The 25,691-nt window shown below is 40.9% G+C and overlaps 1 protein-coding gene across 4 annotated transcripts in view; it reads left to right on the top strand.

The window, feature by feature from the left end:
• The window catches only part of LEKR1 (leucine, glutamate and lysine rich 1), a 211,935-nt gene extending 186,705 nt beyond the window's left edge, over positions 1-25,230 (top strand). For 3 of the 4 annotated variants that reach the window (XM_006077373.4, XM_006077372.4, XM_044945487.2), the window contains 2 exons: positions 2,720-3,019; positions 23,760-25,230. In XM_006077373.4, the coding sequence (XP_006077435.2) occupies positions 2,720-3,019; positions 23,760-24,173 (714 nt within the window). In that variant the 3' untranslated portion in view covers positions 24,174-25,230. The remainder of the gene's footprint in view (positions 1-2,719; positions 3,020-23,759) is intronic. The other variant, XM_025289356.3, reaches the window with a different exon arrangement.
• The last annotated feature ends 461 nt before the right edge of the window (positions 25,231-25,691 follow it).

Genomic DNA, 25,691 nt, shown 5'->3' with positions numbered 1-25,691 from the left:
TGCAATAGCCCATACTAGCAAGCAAGAGCCTACTGTTAACATTTCTTCTCAGTTCAGTGATCAGTGGGTTCACCTTCATAGCTTGGAATTGGTCATGGTGAGAGTGTTTATATCATGGGAATTGAATACAAATCTGACTTCTGTGTGTGTGTGTGAGAGTCCATTGTTAAATATTTACCAATTCAGTCGTGTCTGACTCTTTGTGACCCCCATGGACTTTATAGCCCATGGAATTCTCCAGGGCAGGGATCAAACCCAGGTCTCCCACATTGCAGGTGGATTCTTTACCAGCTGAGCCACAAGGAAAGCCCAAGAGTACCACAATAGGTAACCTATCCCTTCTCCAGTGGATCTTCCTGACCCAGAAATCAAACCAGGGTCTCCTGTGTTGCAGGCTGATTCTTTACCAGTTGAGCTATCAGGGAAGTATTTACCAGTACACCACTATCAATAGTCACATGTGGGTAGTGGCTACCACATAAGACAGTGCAGAATATTTCTTCTTGTTGTTCAGTCACTAAGTTGTGTCTGACTCTTTGCAACCCCATGGACTGCAACACACCAGGCTCCCCAGTCCTTCACTGTTTCGTGGAGTCTATTCAAATTCATGTCCATTGAGTCGGTGACTCTATCTAATCCTCTCATTCTCTGCCGCCTCCTTCTCCTTTTGGCTTCAGTCTTTACCAGCATCAGGGTCTTTTCCAATGAGTCAGCTTTTCTCATCAAGTAGCTAAAGTATTGGAGCTTCAGCCTCAACATCAGACCCACCAGTGAATATTCAGGGTTGATTTCCTTTAGGATTGACTGGTTTCATCTCCTTGCTGTCCAAGAGACTCTCAAGAGTCTTCTCTAGCACCACAGTTCGAAAGCATAGGTTCTTCAGTGCTCAGCCTTCTTTATGGTACAGCTCTCACATCTGTACATGATTACTGGAAAAACCATAGCTTTGATTATATGGACCTTTGTCAGCAAAGTGATGCCTCTGCTTTTAAATATGCTGTCCAGGTTTGTCATAGCTTTTCTTCCAAGGAGCAAGCATCTTTTAATTTCATGGCTGCAGTCACCATCTGCAGTGATTTTTGGAGCCCAAGAAAATAAAGTCTGTCACTGTTTCCATTTTTTCCCCAGCTATGTACTGTGAAGTGATGGGACCAGATGCCATGATCTTAGTTTTTTTAATATTGAATTTCAAGCCAGCTTTTCCCTTTCCTCTTTCACCTTCATCAAGAAACACTTCACTTCCTCTTCACTTTCTCCCACTGGAGTGGTATCATCTGCATATCTGGGGTTGTTGATATTTCTCCAGCAGTCTTGATTCCAGATTGTGCTTCATCCAGGCCACCTTTCACATGATGTACTCTGTATATAAGTTAAATAAGCAGGGTGACAATATAGAGCCTTGAGTTACTCCTTTCCCTATTTTGAACCAGTCCATTGTTCCATATCTGGTTCTATATGTTGTTTATTGACCCACATACAGGTTTCTCAGGAGGCAGGTAAAGTGGTCTTGTATTCCTATCTCTTTTAAGAATTTTCCAGTTTGTTGTGATCCACATAGTCAAAGGCTTTAGCATAGTCAATGAAGCAGAAGTAGATACTTTTCTGGGGTTTCTTTTCTTTCTCTATGATCCAACAAATGTTGGCAATTTGATCTCTACTTCCTCTGCCTTTTCTAAATCAGCTTGTACATCTGGAAGTTCTCAGGTCACATACTGAATGGTAGTTTGAACATTCTTTGGCATTGCCCTTCTTTGAGACTGGAATGAAAACTGACATTTTCCAGTCCTATGGCCACTGCTGACTTTTCCCAATTTGCTCATGTATTCTGTCACTGAAGAAAGTTCTATTGGGCAGGGCTACTATAGAAGGTGTGGTATCTAGAGTACCTTCAATCATCATATACAAGGATGAAAAAAAAAAATACATCAAAGGAAACCTTACTAGTATGATTTGAGTAGACTGTAGCACCGAAGAATTGATGCTTTTGAACTGTGGTGTTGGAGAAAACTCTTGAGAGTCCCTTGGACTGCAAGAAGATCCAATCAGTCCATCCTAAAGGAAATCAGTCCTGAATATTCATTGGAAGGACTGATTCTGAAGCTGAAACTCCAATACTTTGGCCACCTGATGTGAAGAACTAACTCATTTGAAAAAACCCTGATGCTGGGAAAGATTGAAGGTAGGAGGAGAAGGGGCTGACAGAGGATGAGATGGTTGGATGGCATCACCAACTCAATGGACATGAGTTTGAGTAAACTCCGGGAGTTGGTGATGGACAGGGAGGCCCGGCATGCTGCAGTCCATGGGGTCACAAAGAGTTGGACACGACTGAGTGACTGAACTGACTGACTGTAGCTATGATGCTCTCCTACATGCATCCCTAAACATCAGGTATTTCTAGGTCCCAAAGTCACCCTAAAATGAGTCCAGACAGGCACTTCATCAAGACTTGAGTTGTCCTTGGTAGTTCCATTCAGGTACAAAGATTTAGGTATTTCAAAGTATGTTCAAGTGATTAATGCAATTCCATTTTCGGTGATAAAAATAAAATCTTAGTCTTAACTTCTAAAATTGTGAAGGCCTATATATGTCATAAGATTTGTTTTAATCAGATCAGAAGAGAACACCAATTATTTAGAATAAACCTCTTAAAACCAAGAGAATTCTGTGGATACCTAGAGACTATTACCTACAAACTAATGCAAGACTTACCTTACAGATACCCAACTTAATCGAAGGTGCTACTAAAGATCTAAGACTGAAACTCGCTGCTCTTGAAGAAAAACTCCGTGAATCCTATGTTCAATATACTGAGGAATCTGCGTTAAAGGAGAAAGAAATTGAAAACCTTAAAAATTTGGTTGTAGAATTTGAATCACGTTTGAAGAAGGAAATTGACAGTAATGGTTCCGTTTCAGAGGACCTGAGGAAGGACATGAAAAAGAAGTCGGATGAGCTGGAAAGAGTAATGCTGGCACAAGCACAACTGATAGAGCGATTCAACCAGTCCCAGAAAGAGGTAGGAAGCGGGTGATGGTACCAGTGCAGTTAGTGAAAGAGTGCTGGTCTTTCAACAAATAAACAAACAAAGACATGAAATGTAGCTTGGTGTCATGCAGAAAGTTCTGGACTATTAGTCAGAGACCTGGAGTCATATCCTGGGCTCTGTCCTTAACTTCAGTTCAGTTCAGTCGCTCAGTCGTGTCCGACTCTTTGCGACCCCATGAACTGCAGCACGGCCAGGCCTCCCTGTCCATCACCAACTCCCGGAGTTCACCCAAACCCATGTCCATTGCATTGATGATGCCATTCAACCATCTCATCCTCTGTTGTCCCCTTCGCCTCCTGCCCTCAATCTTTCCCAGCATCAGGGTCTTTTCAGATGAGTCAGCTCTTCACATCAGGTGGCCAAAATATTGGAGTTTCAGCTTAGGCAGGCATTTAACCTCTCTGGACCTGGTTTCCTTTTCTGTAAAATAAATAATACATTTATCTATGTAATCTCTAAGGTTTCCTTGGCAAGTTCTACTGTGTTGCAAATGACCATTTAAAACCTCTAAGATTAGAAATCTTTATATATTTATGTCTTATTTGTTGAAACATTACATTTTTGTCAAAGAAACTTTTAGAGTGCTTGCTGTTTAATATTTTAGACAGTATATTTTAAATAAAGTTATTCTTTAGGGTTTTATTTTTCTGTCATTCTAAAGTTGTAAGATAATCTACATGTATTGGTCTTCTTTCCTGTGTATGCACGATTATTTCAGCAGTGTTTTATTTAAACTGGAGTAGACAAGTTCATGTCCATGGCATCAGCAAACTTTGGGAGATGGTGAGGGACAGGGAGGCCTGGCATGCTGCAGTCCATGGAGTTGCAAAGAGTCAGACACGACTAGGTGACAGAACAACAACATACTTAATTTGGGGCTTCCCTGGTGGCTTAGTGGTAAAGAATCCACCTGCAATGCAGGAGACTCAGGTCTAATCCCTAGGTCAGGAAGATCCCCTGGAGAAGGAAATGGCAACCCACTTCAGTTCTTGCCTAGGAAATCCCATGGGCAGAGGAGCCTGGCAGGATACAGTCCATGGGGTTGCAAAGAGTTGGACACGACTTAGCAACTAAACAACAACAGACTTATTTTGATTTTAATTTTGTTTTCCTAACAAAATCTTATTTCTGAACTGCTAACCATTTTAGAAATGGTGGATGCTACTGACTGAATGTCTTCCCAAATTCATATGTTAAATATAATCACTAGTATGATGTGTGGAGATGGGTCTGTCAGAGGTGATTGTGTCTTGAGAGATGAGCTAATCTCCTGAATGGAATTAGTGCTCTTATGAAAGAAAGCTCCCTCTCCCCTTTCACCATATGAGGACACAGTAAGAGGATGGCCATTTTGAATCAGGGTCCTTACCAGACACCAAATCTGTCGGCACTTTGATCTTGAACTTTGCAGTCTCCAAAACTTTGAGAAATAATATTTATTGTTTGAACTATGCAGCCTCTGGTATTTTGTTGTAGTAACCCAAACTTATTAAAACAGTGGGGCAATTTTCCAATAGCCAAGAATTAGAATATTGTCATATTAGAATATTTGATCCTATTTATAACAGTATAGCAAATAAAGGCAAATGGAGGAAGATTCTGAATGTTAGTGATAAATTATATTTTTTGGTTTCATTGGTGTCTTAAAGATGAATAAAAGGAAAGTGCTAGTAGTAATATTGACTATTAACAAATATACCATGTTTTCTTGCTATTTGTAAATTGTCAACCAAAATTCAAAGTTTATACCATCATTATAATTATGACATAGTGAACCTATTCCAAAGAAATTTTAAGTTAAAATGTGGAATGAACAAAATATTAGATCAAAAATAATACCTAAAAACCCTATTAAAGTAGGAATTACTTCCATGTTACAGATGAGAAACTGACTCAAGATGTGTGAATAATTTCTAAGATGACCCAGCATGGTGGAGCCAGGATTCGAATTTGAATTTCTTAGATTTGGATCTCTAAATTTCATCTCCATGAATTTCTATATTTCCTCTTTTAGGATACTTGAATTTTAGTGATTCTGCTTCTAAATTTCAAAGTGACCTAAGGCTTCGCACTCAAATCTCCAGGATACACACACACACACATCCCCCCTCTCTCTGTTACTTTTAGAATAATAATAAACGCACTAATGCTTTATCTACCAGATGGTTAGGGTGTTGTGTGATTGAATGTCTCCTGTTGGAACACAGCACCACAACCTCCCTTGGAAGAGGGGGCTGCTCCTCCAGTCCAGGCAGGAGTGGGAAGAGCCAGCATACACATGGACTCAGCTCTGCTGGAGAAGGAGAGAGGTGATGCTTCAACTAAGACAGCAGTGTTGAAGTTCTAGAGGTGGGACAGCAGGTTAAAGGAGAAAAAGGCCAAATTAACTAGACCAGCAGGTTTTCTAACTGTTAAATCTCCCAAAGAAATGGCAGTATGGAAAGTGATGAGTTATTTATAAACTGCTGCTAAGCTGCTGCTAAGTCGCTTCAGTCGTGTCCGACTCTGTGCGACCCCGTAGACAGCAGCCCACCAGGCTCCCCCGTCCCTGAGATTCTCCAGGCAAGAACACTGGAGTGGGTTGCCATAGGACATTTATTTATTCTAGGAATTTATAAACTAGAACAAGACTATAAAGGGTCAAATCCAGGAAATATATAATAGGCCCGTGCCTATATTCAAGTGCCAGGCACTGTGCTAGTCATCAATATGCAATTATGAACATGACTGACAACTGCCATTCCATGCTTTCAAAGAGGAATTTAGAGAAAATATTATGTTGAGCAGTTAAAGTGACATCCAGAGGCAAGAATGACCTAAAAGAAACTTCCCATGTAAAAAACACAGACTAAAAGTTAACAATCTGGCCGTAGGACTTGTATTAGTTATGTATTGTTATATAACAAATTGTCATCAAAATCAGTGGCTTCAAACAGGGAACATTTATTTCTGAGTGTCAGAGATCTGAATGTACGGCTTAGCTGGATGCCTCTTGCTCAGTACCTCTCATGAGGTTGGTGTTAGGGTGTCAGCTGCTGCAGTCTCATTAAAAAGGCTCAACTGGGGGCAGGTTGACTTCCAAGCTCACTTTTGTAGTTGTCAACAGGATTTACTTCCTCATGGTTGTTGGGCTGAGAGACTCAGTTCAATGTTGGCTGAAAAAGGGGAAGAGAAGAACCCCTCACTTCCTTCCAACATGAACTTTTCCATAGAAGAGCCTGGCAACATGGTAGCTAGTCTCTTGCAAAACAAGCGAGTAAGAAAGAGAGAGTGCAAGAGAGGGTGCCCAAGATAGAAGCCGCAGTCTCTCTAACTTAATCTCAGAAGTGGTATCCCACTGCTTTTGCTGCATTCTATTCATTAGAGATGGAACAACAATTCCAGGCCACACTCAACTCAAAGGGGTTGCAGAAGGCTGTGAACAGCAAGAGGGCAGGGATAACCGGGGGCCATTTTATAGTTTGCCAACTCAGGGCCTCTGAAGGTAACTTTGGCAAGAGAAGCTAGACTAAAAGTGAAGAACGAATATCTTTTTCACACAAAAGCAGCTACATTTGGAATTCTTCCTGCTTGTTGGTTGTAACAGGAAACCACTCAGAGATGAAATTTTTTTACATGCAGATTTTGGAAAGATACGATACTGAGTTGGTATATAAATGATTGTAGATCATTACTGGGAAATAGAAAGGGATTGTAGCAAAAGTAAAGTTATCTTGGGACATGGCTGAGGGCAGCCTTCCCACTAGAAGTTAGACAATTACAACTGAACTGTAAGAGTAAATAATTAAGACTGCTTCTCTGTTTAAGAATGCTAACGTCCAGAACATTCTTATTAAATTGGAAATGAATTAATACAAGTGATAGGAATTATGAGCCAGAGAGAACTGAGGTTGTTAGCATGTAAAGTAAAAAGTACTACTTTTTGTGACCATGCATTCCAGACACTTGAAATTTCTCAGATTCTGGAGGAAAACAGCCTCATTTAAGTGGAGAACAAATTCCCATTTGAAAGAAGATAAATTAATGGTCTGATAAGAAAGCTAATTAAGGAGAGGAAAACCCCACTCTCATTCAGGAGGCCAGAAAATAGGTAGGACTTTGTTTTTAATTGTGTAAAGAAAGTTCTCAAGGATAGGAGGAAAGCCATAGCCTCAAAAGGGCAAAATGGATATTCCTCCATGGAGCAGGGATTAGTGGAGTGCTGCCACAGAAACGAGGGTCAAGAAGGTGAGGCAACAAAAGGTTCAGGTCAATAAGAAGAGAAAAAATAGGAAGTAAAACTAAATGGGAAATTTAAATGCAAAAAAGGGGCTCCTGAAATTCTTTACAGGGAAAAGACACAGACATCAAAAATTGGAACAGTTTAAAAAAATAAGAAGCCAGAAAAGAAACATAATATGTTAGAGAACAGGACAGTATCATTTAAAACCAGCTTAAAATAGATCCCATGCTTTTTGCTGCCAGTTTTCCTTCCTTACTAGCTCCATATGAGCACTACCAAGACAGTGTGGCTCCACTGTTTGGGGCCTTGGATCCAAAAGGAGAATGTGAAAAACAGATCAAAGTAAAGCCAGTACAGAGAGTTCAATATTTTTGTTGACTTAAAACTATAGATAAGGAAAACATAAGGAGCAGAAGTTTTAAATTCTCCCACTTCCTATAGCTATCTAATGAAGATGAAATATATTCAAAAATAGAAGGTAATGCTCTTGGTTAAATATGAATGATTAATCGCATATGTTTATCTCTGCATCCATCCCCAAATACACTAAAATGACAGTAAATTAATTAAAATTGAATAAATACATAAGGAAAAAAGAACAGGAAAGGAGATGACATTTGATGAAAAAACTGTTGACCAAAATTTGGAAAACGGAAAGTAAGGTATGGATGAGAGGTAATCAGCAGGCTATGGATACTGAAACCTAATGCTTGTGGAGAGTGTGGGAGTGCATGGAATCCTAAAAAGGAGCAAACCCAATCACATTAGAAAGGCTCACCAGATATCTCTCAAAGTGGGAGAGAAGAGTAGAGCTGAAAACAGGGCTGTTTGAATGGTTTTTAAAGGTGCAAACAGATGCTTAGATGCCCTCTGCAACCCCAGGCAGCCTCTACCTACCATCCTGGCAGGATCCTAAAGGTTTACACTCTAGAAAACCTGAATGCAAGAGTCTTTGGACTTGAGGATACACAAAAGCGGGATATGATATAAGGCAAGAGCTAGAGTGAAGGTCTGTATATTTCAGGGTGAGACCTCCCAGTCCCTGTCATCCACTCACTTCCCAGAACACAGACAACCGAGCTTATATATCAATACCCAGGAAATTGGAGGAGCCCTCTGTGGTAAAATGAGCTAGCTCAAAAGAAGATACCTCTGGCTTAGGAATAAACTTAACCAATGAATTGAAAGACTTATACACTAAAAACTATAAGACACTGATTAATTGATTAAAGAAAGTTTAAAAAAAGAAAATACCTCTGGGTACCAACAACTATTAGTACCTCTGGGCACTAAATAACTTTTAATTAAAAGTGATATGCATGTCAAATGAAACATATACCAGTAAACAAGCCCTTACCTAGTAGGCACACAGAGTTTCCAGTAACATTTTGAAGACTCATTTTTAAACACAAAAGGCCAAGAATAACCAAGCATTTGAGGAACACTTCTAATATGAAAGACAGAATCAGGATCAAACAAATAAGCAAAAAAAGAACAATGTGGGAAGAAAAAGTGTCAAAAAAGAGCATAATTCATATCCTTAGAGACAAAAGAGAAGATATTATATCCATGAAATGTGAACAGAGGGCTATAAAAAGAGAACAGGAATGAGTATCAAAGTACAAGAACTGAAATAAAAAATATAATATTTGGCTTAAATGATAAAAATGAAGAAATAACACAGAAAGTAGAAGAAAAAGGTAACAAGATGGAGAGAAGAAAAGAATATTAGAGGATCAAGCCAGGATATCTAATACTTCATTAATAGGAGTTCCAGAAAGACAGAACAGAGAAAATGGAAGGGAGAAAACTATCCAGGAATTAATCCAATCAAAAAATAAATCTTCTAAGTACTGAAGGGGATTTCTATATTGAACGAGTCCACTCAGCATGATGGATGGCAAAGCAAACATACCAAAGCACTTCATCATGAAATGTCACTACCTTAAGGATAAACATAAGGAATTAAAAACATTAAGGAAAATTATTACCAATCTAGGATTCTATATCCTGCCAAATGATCAATTAAATGCAGGTGTCAAAGATATTTTCAGACATTCAGTTCAGTTCAGTTCAGTCGCTCAGTCATGTCCGATTATGCGACCCCATGAATCACAGCTTGCCAGGCCTCCCTGTCCATCACCAACTCCCAGAGTTTACCCAAACTCATGTCCATCGAGTCAGTGATGCCATCCAGCCATCTCATCCTCTGTTGTCCGCTTCTCCTCCTGCCCCCAATCCCTCCCAGCAACAGGGTCTTTTCCAATGAGTCAACTCTTACATGAGGTGGCCAAAATATTGGAGTTTCAGCTTCAGCATCAGGCCTTCCAGTGAACACTCAGGACTGATCTCCTTTAGGATGGACTGGTTGGATCTCCTTGCAGTCCAAGGGACTCTCAAGAGTCTTCTCCAACACCACAGTTCAAAAGCATCAATTCTTTGGGGCTCAGCTTTCTTCACAGTCCAACTCTCACATCCATACATGACCACTGGAAAAACCATTGCCTTGACTAGATGGACCTTTGTTGGCAAAGTAATGTCTCTGCTTTTCAATATGCTATCTAGGTTGGTCATAACTTTCCTTCCAAGGAGTAAATGTCTTTTAATTTCATGGCTGCAATCACCATCTGCAGTGATTTTGGAGCCCCCAAAAATAAAGCCTGACACTGTTCCCACTGTTTCCCCATCTATTTCCCACGAAGTGATGGGACCAGATGCCATGATCTTCATTTTCTGAATGTTGAGCTTTAAGCCAACTTTTTCACTCTCCTCTTTCACTTTCATCAAGAGGCTTTGAGTTCCTCTTCACTTTCTACCATAAGGGTGGTATCATCTGCATATCTGAGGTTACTGATATTTTTCCCAGCAATCTTGATTCCAGCTTGTGCTTCTTCCAGCCCAGTGTTTATCATGATGTACTCTGCATATAAGTTAAATAAGCATGGTGACAATATATAGCCTTGACGTACTCCTTTTCCTATTTGGAACCAGTCTGTTGTTCCATGTCCAGTTCTAACTGTTGCTTCCTGACCTGCATACAGGTTTCTCATGAGGCAGGTCAGGTGGTCTGGTATTCCCATCTCTTTCAGAATTTTCCACAATTTATTGTGATCCACACAGTCAAAGGCTTTGGCATAGTCAATAAAGCAGAAATAGATGTTTTTCTGGAACTCTCTTGCTTTTTCCATGATCCAGTGGATGTTGGCAATTTGATCTCTGGTTCCTCTGCCTTTTGTAAAACCAGCTTGAACATCAGGAAGTTCACATTCACATATTGCTGAAGCCTGGCTTGGAGAATTTTGAGCATTACTTTACTAGCGTGTGAGATGAGTGCAATTGTGTGGTAGTTTGAGCATTCTTAGGCATTGCCTTTCTTTGGGATTGGAATGAAAACTGACCTTTTCCAGTCCTGTGGCCACTGCTGAGTTTTCCAAATTTGCTGGCATATTGAGTGCAGCACTTTCACAGCATCATCTTTCAGGATTTGAAATAGCTCAACTGGAATTCCATCACCTCCACTAGCTTTGTTCGTAGTGATGCTTTCTAAGGCCCACTTGACTTCACATTCCAGAATGTCTGGCTCTAGGTGAGTGATCACACCACCGTGATTATCTGGGTCATGAAGATCTTTTTTTGTACAGTTCTTCTGTGTATTCTTGCCACCTCTTCTTTATATCTTCTGCTTCTGTTAGGTCCATACCATTTCTGTCCTTTATCGAGCCCATCTTTGCATGAAATGTTCCCTTGGTATCTCTTATTTTCTTGAAGAGATCTCTAGTCTTTCTCTTTCTGTTGTTTTACTCTATTTCTTTGCATTGATCACTGAGGAAGGCTTTCTTATCTCTCCTTGCTATTCTTTGGAACTCTGCATTCTGATGCTTATCTTTCCTTTTCTCCTTTGCTTTTCACTTCTCTTCTTTTCACAGCTATTTGTAAGGCCTCCTCAGACAGCCATTTTGCTTTTTTACGTTTCTTTTCCATGGGGATAGTCTTGATCCCTGTCTCCTATACAATGTCACAAACCTCCGTCCATAATTTATCAGGCACTCTATCAGATCTAGTCCCTTAAATCTATTTCTCACTTCCACTGTATAATCATAAGGGATTTGATTTAGGTCATACCTGAATGGTCTAGTAGTGTTCCCTACTTTCTTCAATTTAAGTCTGAATTTGGCAATAAGGAGTTCATGGTCTGAGCCACAGTCAGCTCCCGGTCTTGTTTTTGCTGACTATATAGAGCTTCTCCGTCTTTGGTTGCAAAGAATATAATCAATCTGATTTCGGTGTTGACCATCTGGTGATGTCCATGTGTAGAGTCTTCTCTTGTGTTGTTGGAAGAGGGTGTTTGCTATGACCAGTGCGTTCTCTTGGCAAAACTCTATTAGCCTTTGCCCTGCTTCATTCCGTATTCCAAGGCCAAATTTGCCTGTTACTCCAGGTGTTTCTTGACTTCCTACTTTTGCATTCCAGTCCCCAATAATGAAAAGGACATCTTTTTTGGGTGTTAGTTCTAAAAGGTCTTGTAGGTCTTCATAGAACCGTTCAACTTCAGCTTCTTCAGCATTACTGGTTGGGGCATAGGCTCAAATCACCATGATATTGAATGGTTTGCCTTGGAAACGAACAAGATCTTCTGTTGACCATGATGGCTACTCCATTTCTTCTAAGGGATTCCTGCCCACAGTAGTAGATATAATGGTCATCTGAGTTAAATTCACCTATTCCAGTCCATTTTAGTTCGCTGATTCCTAGAATGTCAACATTCACTCTTGCCATCTCCTGTTTGACCACTTCCAATTTGCCTTGATTCATGGACCTAACATTCCAGGTTCCTCTGCAGTATTGCTCTTTACAGCATCGGACCTTGCTTCTATCACCAGTCACATCCACAGCTGGGTATTGTTTTTGCTTTGGCTCCATCCCTTCATTCTTTCTGGAGTTATTTCTCCACTGATCTCCAGTAGCATACTGGGTACCTACTGACCTGGGGAGTTCCTCTTTCAGTATCCTACTATTTTGTCTTTTCATACTGTTCATGGGGTTCTCAAGGCAAGAATACTGAAGTGGTTTGCCATTCCCTTCTCCAGGGGACCACATTCTGTCAGACCTCTCCGCCATGACTCTGTCTTGGGTGGCCCCACATGGCATGGCTTAGTTTCATTGAGTTAGACAAGGCTATGGTCTGTGTGATCAGATTGGCTAGTTTTCTGTGATTATGGTTTCAGTGTGTCTGCCCTCTGATGCCCTCCTGCAACACCTACCATCTTACTTGGGTTTCTCTTACCTTGGACCTGGGGTATCTCTTCACGGCTGCTCCAGCAAAGCACAGCTGCTGCTCCTTACCTTGGACGAAGTCGCCCCTCCTGGTACTTCCCTTGCAGCCTTTCTTAGGGAGCTCCACAATGAGGGAGTAAACTAAGAAAGGAGAAGACACAGGAATCAGGAAATGAGCATTTCCACACAGCAGAGAGGTAGTGGGAATCCCCAGGACCAGGACGATGGTGGGAAAAAATCCAAGGATGACAGCAGTGTAGCAGACTTAGAGAAAACCAGACTGAGTTCAATAAAAGAATGGCAGATTCTCAGAAGTATGTCTCTGAGAAAAAAAAAAAGAGAATGGATAGATTACATGGAGTGCTTAAATGTGTTGAGAGGTATTTACACTTCTGTAAGTAGGTTTGGTGAAAAACTGGTTATCAACACCTAGAAAACTAAGCAGATAAATAATGGGATAATAATAAACTCCAGAAGGGAACTGTGAAAGAAAGGAAATGTAATCATAGTACGCTGCATGGCTAAGGTGTACATATACTTATATACTATAATCATATAAGGTGGAATATAGATTTGACTAAAAATTGTGGTAGAAATTGGGAAGGTTTTTCAATAAAATTGTGATAGGAGCCTCTCCTAGGGGAGCAGAAACATCTTCTAATGGAAGGTGAAACAACTGTAAGGAAGCTAAATCCTCATCTTTCATTCTATAAAATCAGTAGATAATGACTTCAAAATTGAAAACCATGAGGTAGCTGTATAACAACATTATTTAGGACTATGGATATAAATATCATTAGAAACAGCTTAAAAACCTGAAAATGATTGTTCCTGGGAGGCAGAACCTGAAAGTGTGAAGAAGTAAGTGCTTTATTTCATTATAAAGTTATAGTATTATTTTAATCTTTAACTATGTGTAATAAACTAATTTTTAAAAATAATTTAAAATAATGGATAAGAGTAAATGATATAGAGGACCTGACAGAGAGGGAAGCAGAGGAAAGGATAAAGGACAAAGTTATAGAAGAAAAAACAGGAAAGTTATAAGTACAGCAAATAAACAGCAGAATATGAACCTTAATGAGATATTTTTTAAGATTAGAGAAATTTTTAAAATAAAAACAAAGCAGATTCTAGCTTAAATTTTAGTAACAGTTACCTGAAACATTTCTGTTTATTCTTCAAGTCCAAACAAAAGGAATACTCTTCAGTGAACCCACAGAATCTACATCCAGCCTAATACAGCTGGTTGTTTTTGTTTTTTAATCCTTTTCTACTGAAGTAGAATATATATATCAGAGAAGGCAATGGCACCCCACTCCAGTACTCTTGCCTGGAAAATCCCATGGACGGAGGAGCCTGGTAGGCTCCTCAGTCCATGGGGTCGCGAAGAGTCGGACACAACTGAGCGACTTCACTTTCACTTTTCACTTTCATGCATTGGAGAAGGAAATGGCAACCCACTCCAGTGTTCTTGCCTGGCAAATCCCAGGGACAGAGGAGCCTAGTGGGCTGCCGTCTATGGGGTCACACAGAGTCGGACACGACTGAAGCGACTTAGCAGCAGCAGAATATATATATACACACACACATACATATATATGAGGTGTTATATTCGATGGGATGGTCAGAGGTCTCTCTGAGAAGATAATATTCAAGCAGACCTGAAGTAAGAAAAAGAGCATTCTAGATAGAGTGAATAGGAAGTGCAAAGGCCCTGTGGTAAGAAGCATCCTGCGAACCTTTGAGAAACCACAAGGAAGTCAGCAAGCATTGCTGGAGCATAGTGAGCAAGGAGGGCATGGTAGGAAACAAAGTTGGAGGGGCCAGTTCATGTGGAGTCTTTGAAGGCATTAAAGACTTTGCACACCTTCCAACTTTGGCTTCTCTTCTGAGAGTCCCTTGGACTGCAAGGAGATCAAACCAGTAAATCCTAAAGGAAATCAACTCTGAATATTCACTGGAGAGACTGATGTTGAAACCAAAGCTCCAATACTTTGGCCACCCGATGCGAAGAGCCGACTCACTGGAAAAGACCTTGATGCTGGGAAAGACTGAAGGCAAAAGGAGAAGGGGATGACAGAGGATGAGATGGTTAGATAGCATCACCAACTCAATGGACATGAATTTGAGCAAACTCCAGGAGACAGTGGAAGACAGAGGAGCCTGATGTGCTGCAGTCCATGGAGTTGCAAAGAGTCGGACAAGCTTTAGCGACTGACAAACAACGAAGACATTGGATTGTTGGACTTCCCTGGTGGCAAAGTGGATAAGAACCCACCTGCCATTGCAGAGGACACAGGTTCAATCCATGATCCAGTAAGATTCCACATACTATGGAGCAACTAAGCCCAGGAGCCACAACTACTGAGTCTGTGTGCACAACTACTAAAACCCAGGCACCCTAGAGCCTGTGCTCCACAACAAGAGGAGCCACCACATTGAGAGGCCCTCGCTCCACAACTAGAGAGTAGCCCTTGCTCACTACAACTAGAGCCCATGCACATCAGTGAAGAACCAGTACAACCAAAAATAAATAATTTTTTAAAAAGACTTTGGATTGTTTTCTAAGTGTGGTGAAAAGCTACCTGGCAATGTTGAACAAGGGAGTGACATGATACGACTTATTTTTAGAGAATCACTCTGACTATTGCGTGGAAAATAGGTTGAAGGGGGCAGGGCAAAATGAAAGCAGAAAGACCTATTACAAGGTCCTTGAAAAGGTCTAGAAAAGCATTCTTGGTCATCATCATAAAGGAGGTGACAATTGGCCAGATTTGGAATATATTTGGTATATATTTCCTAGGTGGAGGTAACAGAAGTTGCTGATGGGTGGGATGATGAAGAATGGTAAGAGGGGTCAAAGATAACGCCAAAGTTTGGTGTCTCAACAACTGAGTGAATGAAAGTACCATTACTAAGACGGAAAACACTAGTTAAGGAATACAATTGGGAGGAATATCAAGAATTTGATTTGGGAGAAATATCAATAACCTCAGATATGCAGATGACACCACCCTTATGGCAGAAAGTGAATAAGAAATAAAAAGCCTCTTGATGAAAGTGAAAGAGGAGAGTGAAAAAGTTGGCTTAAAGCTCAACATTCAGAAAACTAAGATCATGGCATCTGGTCCCATCACTTCATGGCAAATAGATGGGGAAACTGGAAACAGTGGAAACAGTGGCTGACATTATTTTTCTGGGCTCCAAAGTCACTGCAGATGGTGCTTGCAGCCATGAAATTAAAAGATGCTTGCTCCTTGGAAGGAAAGCTGTGACCAACCTAGACAGCATATTCAAAAGCAGAGACATTACTTTGCCAACAAAGGTCGGTCTAGTCAAGGCTATGGTTTTTTCAGTGGTCATGTATGGATGTGAGAGTTGGACTGTAAAGAAGGCTGAGCACCGAAGAATTGATGCTTTTGAACTGTGGTGTTGGAGAAGACTCTTGAGAGTCCCTTGGACTACAAGGAGATCCAAGCAGTCCATTCTAAAGGAGATTGGTCCTGGGTGTTCTCTGGAAGGAATGATGCTAAAGCTGAAACTCCAGTACTTTGGCCACCTCATGTGAAGAGTTGACTCATTGGAAAAGACTCTGATGCTGGGAGGGATTGGGGGCAGGAAGAGAAGGGGACGACAGAGGATAAGATGGCTGGATGGCATCACCAACTCGATGGACTTGAGTTTGAGTCAACTCCGGGAGATGATGATGGACAGGGAGGCCTGGCGTGCTGCAATTCATGGGGTCACAAAAAGTCGGACATGACTGAACGACTGAACTGAACTGAACCTTAACATACTGTTCATACTGTTCATGGGGTTCTCAAGGCAAGAATACTGAAGTGGTTTGCCATTCCCTTCTCCAGTGGACCACATTCTGTCAGACCTCTCCACCATGACCCGCCCATCTTCGGTAGCCCCACAGGCATGGCTTAGTTTCATTGAGTTAGACAAGGCTGTGGTCCTAGTGTGATTAGATTGACTAGTTTTCTGTGAGTATAGGGTTTCAGTGTGTCTGCCCTCTAATGCCCTCTTGCAACACCTACTGTCTTACTTGGGTTTCTCTTACCTTGGACGTGGGGTATCTCTTTATGGCTGCTCCAGCAAAGTGCAGCCCCTGCTCCTTACCTTGGACGAGGGGTATCTCCTCACTGCCGCCCCTTCTGACTTTGAATGTAGAATAGCTCCTCTAGGCCCTCCTGCGCCCACGCAGCCACCGCTCCTTGGAGGTGGGGTTGCTCCTCCGGGCCGTGGCCCCTGACCTTGGGCATGGGGTAGGTCCTCCCGGCCGCCACCCCTGGCCTCAGACATGGGGTAGCTCCTCTCAGAAATAGTGTCAGACTTTATTTTGGGGGGCTTCAAAATCACTGCAGATGGTGATTGCAGCCATGAAATTAAAAGACGCTTACTCCCTGGAAGAAAAGTTATGACCAACCTAGATAGCATATTGAAAAGCAGAGACATTACTTTGCCAACAAAGGTCCATCTAGTTAAGGCTATGGTTTTTCCAGTGGTCATGTATGGATGTGAGAGTTGGACTGTGAAGAAAGCTGAGCACCGAAGAATTGATGCTTTTAACTGTGGTATTGGAGAAGACTCTTGAGAGTCCCTTAGACTGCAAGGAGATCCAACCAGTCCATTCTGAAGGAGATCAGCCCTGGGATTTCTTTGGAAGGACTGATGCTAAAGCTGAAACTCCAATATTTTGGCCACCTCATGTGAAGAGTTGACTCATTGGAAAAGACTCTGATGCTGGGAGGGATTGGGGGCAGGAGGAGAAGGGGACGACAGAGGGTGAGATGGCTGGATGGCATCACCAACTCAATGGATGTGAGTTTGAGTGAACTCCGGGAGTTGGTGATGGACAGGGAGGCCTGGCGTGCTGTGATTCATGGGGTCACAAAGAGTTGGACACGACTGAGCGACTGAACTGAACCAAACCTTAACATATCTGCTAGATATCCAAATGGAGGTGTTGAATGGACAATATGTTCAGGGAACACTGAGGAGAGATACTGATTTCAAAGACATCCACACATCCTAAGCCTTGGAACTAAATGAGGTCACCCAGGGCATGGGGCAATAGAGGAGGGTAGAGAATGTGCCAACTCTGAGAGGCTGGGAGGAGGAGGAGACTGGGGCAAAGGTGATGGAGACGGAACATCTAGTGAGGTGGGAGAGAAACAGGAAGAGTCTGGCAAGGACTCTAAGGAATGAAAGTGTCTAAAGAAGGGAGCCTGCAACTTAGACTCACAATCTCCTGTACAAGAATTTTGATTTCAGATAGGTTTTGAAATTCAGTTTTGAATTGTTGAAAGTTAATAAAATGCATATGCTCCTGGAGATCTAGGGTAGCCTCTTCAATTTGGTGTTGCTGTTGTTTAGTTGCTAAGTCATGTCTGACTCTTTTGAGACCCCATGGACTGTAGCCCACCAGGATCCTCTGTCCATGGGATTTCCCAGACAAGAATACTGGACTAGGTTGCCATTTCCTTCTCCAGGGGATCTTCCTAACCCAGGGATCGAACCCAGGTCTCCTGCATTGGCAGGTGGGTTTTTTTTTTTTTTTTTTTTTTTACCACAGAGCCACCAGGGAAGCCCCTGGATGAGTTTTAAAATTTTTGGTGTTGTCAATATTTTCCAAATGTAAAGTGAAAGTGAAAGTCGCTCAGTCATGTCCGACTCTTTTGAGATCCCATGGACTGTAGCCTGCCAGGCTCCTCTGTCCATGAACTTCTCCAGGCAAGAATACTGGTATGGGTTGCCATGCCCTCCTCCAGGGGATCTTCCCAACCCAGGTATCAAACCTAGGTCTCCTGCATTGCAGGCAGATTCTTTACCATCTGAGCCACCAGGGATGCTCCAAATGTGAAGCCTATTTTTTAAAAAAGAAGGCCTATTTATTTAGGAAATGTTACTAACACGTCTGGTAAGGATGGATTTATGTAAACTCTAAGATTAAATTTTAGGAATACATACATTTGAAAACATAAATAGCTTTTCTGCAAGAAGAATATGCCTAGTTTTAGGATATGCATTTGTTTGTATATTTATTTGATGTAGAGAAAAATGGCACACATTTCTCTGGTAACTCCATTTATGAGAAACCAAAGTGAGTCAGTTAAAAAGTGAGTAGTTCTCATTTTTGAGAACTACTCAATTTGAACCTAATAAAGAGAACACTGGAGTGTCTTCCAAAGAGTAAAGGGTTAGTAAATGGAGGCTGTCTGCCTTCCAGCTTCACAGGGAACAGGGGCAGATGGGGTGGTGGGTGGAGAGGGGCTATTCTGAAGGGTAGGGGGCTCAGACCAAGGGTCTCCAGTCATGGAGAGGGAGATCCAGGCAAAACTGTCTTTCACGTGTTGGAGAGTCAGCCCTGGTATGGAGTATGGATGCCAAAAAATTGACAGAATGAGAAAAATATGGAGAAACTGTTTTTATTGTATCTAATTAATGTTAATTAAGTCTCAACTAAAATTAGCTTACTGACTTAGAAAGTAAATCCTGAACACTATGTCTTCATGGCCTCTTCCTCTCCATTCTAAAATCTGCTCTTGAAGGCTATCAGTTCAAGGGACTATTGCCCTCCATCTCTTCTTCTGTTTTAGTATGTCTGCCATGGTTATTTCACAGTGTCCATTATGTTTGCAAGCATAGAAAAAATTTTAAGAACAACCTGCCTAACATCCATTTTGCTTCTTTCCTGGGAATTTATTCAGATTCTCCTCCCTGCCTTACCAAAAGGCCATTTCCACTGTTTTCCTGCAGTGTTTTGGCTGATCAGATTAGCTGAAGAGAAGTCTTAAATGGAAGGTTGGGCACATCCTTTGCTAACACCCACTCATCTTCCTGGTTTCCACACCTTTTCCACAGAGTCTCCTTTCACCTCAGCTCCCCACCCAGTTGGCCAGCCACCCACTCACCCTGGGAGAGATCTAGTTTGGGTTGGTGGAAATTGTAATCTGATCACTGCATGACTGGTTCAGACCTCACTGGGTATAAAGCATGAACAAAGATACCCATCTGTGCTGCTTCTTCACTGAGAACTAGCTTTCCTGGCATGTTCCCCCAAAATTATGCCAAATACAGCGGATTGCCATCACAAATGGAATTCTCACCTTCAGAATGATCAAGTTATCCAGCAAAGCCTTGTCTTGCTTCTTCCACTGTGTTTGGAATTGAAAGCAATCCAGCTGTCTCTAAGGATAAAAAAGAAAACAAACATAAAAATAAACCATTCTTACATTACAAAGAGTGGAGGAAATTGACCATTTTTTTTAATACTAGAAATTTCATACAGATGGTGAGCTAATTTATATTTTCATTTTGACATTTATTTTCCCAGTAGGAGTGCCATATTTTAGGTCTGTTCAAAGTGGCCATCATCTGAAAATGTTGTAGGCATATCTATAGATAATGTTCTCACCCAATTGGCATGGGTTAAGGACTCAGGAATGCTAGCTCCCCTTCTCCTAGACCACCCCAACCAAGGGGCACTTGGGATATGAATCTGCTGCATGAAAATTGACCCCCTATCCTTCCTTCTTCCCATCCCTCCCCACTCAGGGCTACTTTCTACAGAACTGACAAAGAGATCTTCCTTTATTGTAAATTTGACCACGCCAGCCCCTGCTTAAATAAATCTTTCAGGACTGCATATGGCCCTCAGAATTGAGTTAAAACTCTACTATTAGCAGGTTGTCAAAGTCGTCCTTGATCTGATCCTGCTTGCTCTCCCTGCCTCAGCCCTGGTCTCTCCAGTTCTCTGCACTCTGCCCTGGAGTCATACTAAGCCATGTATCTTCCAAGATGTGACTCTTCTTCTCTCACTGCCGGGCATTTGCATCACTGCCCACTCTGCCTGGAAAACCCACTGCCTCTCTTCATCTGACTCATGCCTTCTTTTCCATTTTGACTTACAGTTTAGTTGCAATCCAGTGATAACACTATTTTGCCATATTAAAATATGGCCAAAGATGCTTTTACCTAAAACTTTTAGAATGCTGTAGCTTCACTGATTATTCTTGTATTTGCCCATGACTTTCAGTCTTACTGAACATGTTCCATCTTAGATATTTTCCCATGTTGTTCAATGAAAATACATATTAAAATTCTAAAACAACCTAACCTGACAAAAACATCAGCAATCCCATCTACCCACAAGTAATGATTCTTTTTCACATATGGAACTTTCCACTAAAGTGTCTCACTGACTCTGGCCACATCCATGTGTGCTCCTGTCATGCCCTGTCACATACACTCCAACTCTGAAACAGCAATCCCCAAAACTCGATGTGTTCTATTTCATTTATTTATTCCACAATTGAATAAATTCTAACACCTGAACTACAAAATTGAGTTATAATCCAAATGTTAAAGAAGGTGGTAATATTAAGTGTCAGAGGAGATACAGATATGTGAGATTCATCTGAGATTTCTTAGTGTTTACAACAAAGACAAAATAGAAGACCTATCTTTGGATCCTATTCTCAGTTTAGAGGTTCTCCCAATTTAGGGAATAATAAAGAGAATTTGTCCTTTGTTCTGGAAGCAAATAGCCTCGAAGAAGGATGAGTTCCAGGGCAGTGGGCCCAGCACTTCCAAAATTCAGTCTGGAGTTGGCAGGTACTTTGCTCCCACTGTACTTGTTACCGGGACATCTTTGGGTTCACTCCACCTTTTCGTTTTCTCCTTCAATGGAGTGTCACTTGCCTGAAATGGCTTTTGAGTAACTTCCTTTTAAGATGTTTTCCACAGAGTACTACTCCTTTCCTTTGAGACTTGAATTTAATTTTGTAAATGGATTGAGTTTTCTTTTCCTTTTAATGAGAGCCCTTGTTGTCATATCGTCCATCACTTTATCCTTCCATATTTGTGCACCCTTTATTCACGTCACCCATTTATTGACCACATTGTTAACTTCTATAATTTCTTTTATATATATTTAAATAAAATTAACTCTTTCCCATAGCTTTCTTATTTGAGGAAATTTCCATACTAATTTATTTAAGGCCTCATAAATCTAACCACTTCAATACATTTTGCCTGCTTACTCTACTAGTAGACAAAGAACAAAATGCATTGATGCTTTTTCCCTTTAAAAGAAAGTTTAAATTTAGAAAAGTTGGACAAAACCAGATGCGATGTCTTACTGTTTTTTATTGCTTCATTGTTCTGGAACAAAATGGCCCCTGCCTGCTTGATATAATTAATTAGACACTTAATTTAGGCATAAGCAGCTTAGAGCTGGCTCTAGCGGCAAGCAGGGGCCCCACCATTTCAAAGCTGGTTCCTCTCAGCAAATTACAAAGCAAGTATGGGCTTCACTGTCTTTCTTGGTCAAATATAATTGTTGGGAGCAGGAAATGAGAAGACACCTAACAAGGCACTTTATTAACCTCTTGTCTAGCCCCCCTTCTCCTGCCTTTTCAACAAGTATTTCAGGAAGAGTTAATGAGAACCAGATGATAAAGCCACAAACACCATCCTTGGTCTCCTGTCCCTAAAAAAAAAAAAAAAGTAACTGGAATTGAGTAATTAACCCCTATTATTTTTTAAAAAATATGTGAATATGTGGATCATGTATGTCTACTGCTAATATATGTAAATGATGAGAGTTTGTTTGACCCAGACATGCCACTGATTTTATAGAATATTAGTGTATAACTGTTAATCTGGAATTGCTCCATATTCTTCAATTTTGATTACCAAATTTGGAATCGAATGGAGTTCTGACTGTAATCACAAGGAACTCAAATACAGGAAGATGCTACTTTCCCTGATGCTTTGTTTTTAGTTCTACTGACAGCAGATTAGTCAGTAAGCACTTAGGAGGACGCTTTCCACCAAGCGTCAGCCTTGGGAATGCCTTGGCTGTTTTTTACAAACAAGCTAACCAGGTAGAAAGTCATTTTCAGCTGAAGAATCCTGTAGCATGATCACTTTAACTGTAGTTACTTATTTGGATATCATTTTCTTTCTTTTTTAAAAATATTTATTTGTTTCTTATGGCACACGGACTCTCTAGTTTTGGCCCCTTGGGGCCAGAGTGTGCCGGCTCGGTAGTTGCTGCCTGTAGGTTCAGTTGCTTTACAGCATGTGGGATCTTCGTTCCCTGACCAGGGATGGAACCTGCATCCCCTACATTGCAAGGCAGATTCTTAACCACAGAACCAGCAGAGAAGTTCCTGGATACCATTTTTAGTTATTTACTTTTCAATCTCTTTTCTGACATCCTGCAGACATGAATGTCAAGACATTAGGGAGATCCAAGACCCAATTTTTACCACGGAGCTTGAAGTAATTTTGATGAATTCCATAGATGAAAGATGGCTATCATTCTTCAACTAGAAATGCAGAGTCTCACTATTTGAAGAAGTTGTAATGATCTCTAGTCTAGTCACATATTTGAAGCTTAAATTTGCTCCAGTACTTCCCAGTCAAGTGAGATTCAACCCTTCAGAGTATCCTTAGACAGCTCTGACTACGAAAAAATTCTTCTGTCTCTTTAACCCCCATTGCTTCTACCCTTGGCTCCAACCTCTGTTGGGGATGTAAGAAGCAGCTCTACTCAAACTTACAATGGTGCAAACTTCTTGAGAGCAGGAACTACATCCACTATAGCTTCTAGTAACTTGATATGTGATTGCTGAATGAAGTTCAAAGCAGATTTTTTTCTTCATTTTGATATATATCTCACAAAAGAGCAAATCATCAGTATATTTAAGTTCTGAGAAAGCATCACATAAAATCACTGATTTTATTATCTAAATGCTACAGCTGATATATTTCATTCTCTCAATTTTCTAATTCAAGCAATTTTTATCTGTCTTATGTACTGCAGTTTCCCTTCATTATAAAATAACATAATGACACTACAGATATTTATTAGACATCACATGTGCAGGACATACTCTCTCAGGCACAGAGGAGTTGAAACCCTACTGAAGTAGGCATTCTGGGTTCCAGCACCACTAACATCTGAGTGACCCTGACTCTTGATTCCTCTTCTGCAAACTGCAAGGGTTGAACCAAATATTCTCTTAAAGTTCTTTCCATCTTCACAAACCATTTGCATTTTTGACTCATTTGTCCCTGTCAGAGAACACAGACCTCTTATTTCCAGTTCACTTATCAATTTATATTGCCTGTAACTGTCCATATGTACACTATTAAAAGCTATGGCTGCTTTTTCTTTCCTTTTTCTCATTTCAGAACACTTTTCTTCAGGAAACAGTGCGTAGAGAGTGTGAAGAACGCTTTGAACTGACGGAGGCTTTGAGTCAAGCCAGAGAACAACTCCTGGAGCTCAGGAAGCTGAGCGGACAGTTGCCGCTGTCACCGTGCTCCCTCAGCCAGGGCAGCCTAACCTCCTCTGCTGCAGCTGGGAGTGGTCAGGGAGAGAGAAGGCTTGCAAGACTGCACTCTGAGAAAGTAATCAAAATCCCTGGCCTGCCTGGAGTGTCGAAGCCCACCACTTCTCCAGCCTTTTCTCAGCCCAACAGGGTCAGCAGCTCAGGTTTGCCCACAGTCCCCCAGCCACATCCTCCCCGGGGTCGACCGTCTTCAGTCAGTGAGACCAGGCAGAGACTGGCTGCTATTCTGAGGAGGAGACTGAGTCAGCAGTGATAGAGCCGAAGTCAGGAGCAGCTCCACACAGAGTCTCTATCTTTCCCGGAGTTCAGAGCCCCCACTGTAATTAAGAATGACAAACTTCAAATTATTACCGCAGATTGAGAATGCATACTTAAAGATATTTTTAACAATTGGACAAGCTAACGACTTGTGAAGCCACATTTTCTAAGAGGCCCTTGAAACTGCAACAGATAATGAAGTTGTTGGTATTCCAGACACCCAATCTCTGTATTTATGTATTGTGTGTTTCGATGTGCTCTATGAATATGCCCTTTTAGAGATCATAGGTAAAATTTTTCACCCATAGCATCTTTTCTTCTTTTTTTGCACTATTATACGCAAATCTATTTCTACACCCAAAAAAAAGATTATATTGGTTTTGTTAGTGGTTGTTCATTTGTTTGTTGAATAGGTTAAATAGATGAAATTAGCATTCCAAATAGCAAATGAAAGGACTTTAGTCCTTAATTTGATCATTTTCAAACTGCTTATTAGTTCAAATATTCACAAACTTCATCATCACCAAATTTTCTCTATTTCACCTCCCAATCTAATTGGTTAATCTAATTTGTTTTTAAGCAAGGTCAGTTGTAATGATAGGTAATCTTCAGGAAAACAAAGGGACAGCAACTCCTGTTCAAGAAAAAAATGGGTTATTTCTAAAACTATGGAGATGATTTTAAATAACAAGGAGCCTAGCCATGAAAGTATTACTTGGTAGAGATTTTCTCCATTAAATGCTCTCTGGTACTCCAGGTCAAGTTTTGGGTTTAACTGGAATTCTGTAGCTATTGTGTAGAGAACTAATTCAAGACAGTTTAGTAGAGGCACATAGTGCTAATTTGTGATTCAAATTTTATTACCCCTGGAAATGGTCATCTTGTTAGCATGTTTTCTATTTTCAGAGTGAAAAATTAAAACCAGAAACCAGACCAACTATTTTACATAATCATAAAGCTTTAGACTCCTCCTGTTTGTAAAAGGCAACTCTTTACCTTATGCTAGTATTTGTCTATCCTTTTCTCCATATAATAAACATGTATTTTTCTTCTATAACTGATTTTATTCAAATCTTTCATCTGACTGCATCATGGATTCCCGAGCTTCTTACTCTCAGATTAGGATGATACTAACATGTGAAATATGGCACATAAAACTCTCTGCGGTTTGGCCACCATGTAGATGAGAGAATCTAAAGATACCTGGAATCCCTCCCATGTGCCAAAAAAAGTGTTACTAAGCCAAATCAAGTCTATCTCCCGTTTTTCAAAGGATTGTTCTAATCAATCCTTTCAAAGGATTGATCTAATCTAGGCTGTTTCCGGAGAAGGCAATGGCACCCCACTCCAGTACTCGTGCTTGGAAAATCCCATGGACGGAGGAGCCTGGTGGGCTGCAATCCATGGGATCTCGAAGAGTCGGACACGACTGAGTGACTTCACTTTCACTTTTCACTCTCATGCACTGGAGAAGGAAATGGCAACCACTCCAGTGGTCTTGCCTGGAGAATCC

This window comes from Bubalus bubalis, chromosome 1 (genome assembly GCF_019923935.1).
Source record: "Bubalus bubalis isolate 160015118507 breed Murrah chromosome 1, NDDB_SH_1, whole genome shotgun sequence".
NCBI classification, from domain to species: domain Eukaryota; kingdom Metazoa; phylum Chordata; class Mammalia; order Artiodactyla; family Bovidae; genus Bubalus; species Bubalus bubalis.
This window is presented reverse-complemented; position numbering and strand designations above follow the sequence as displayed.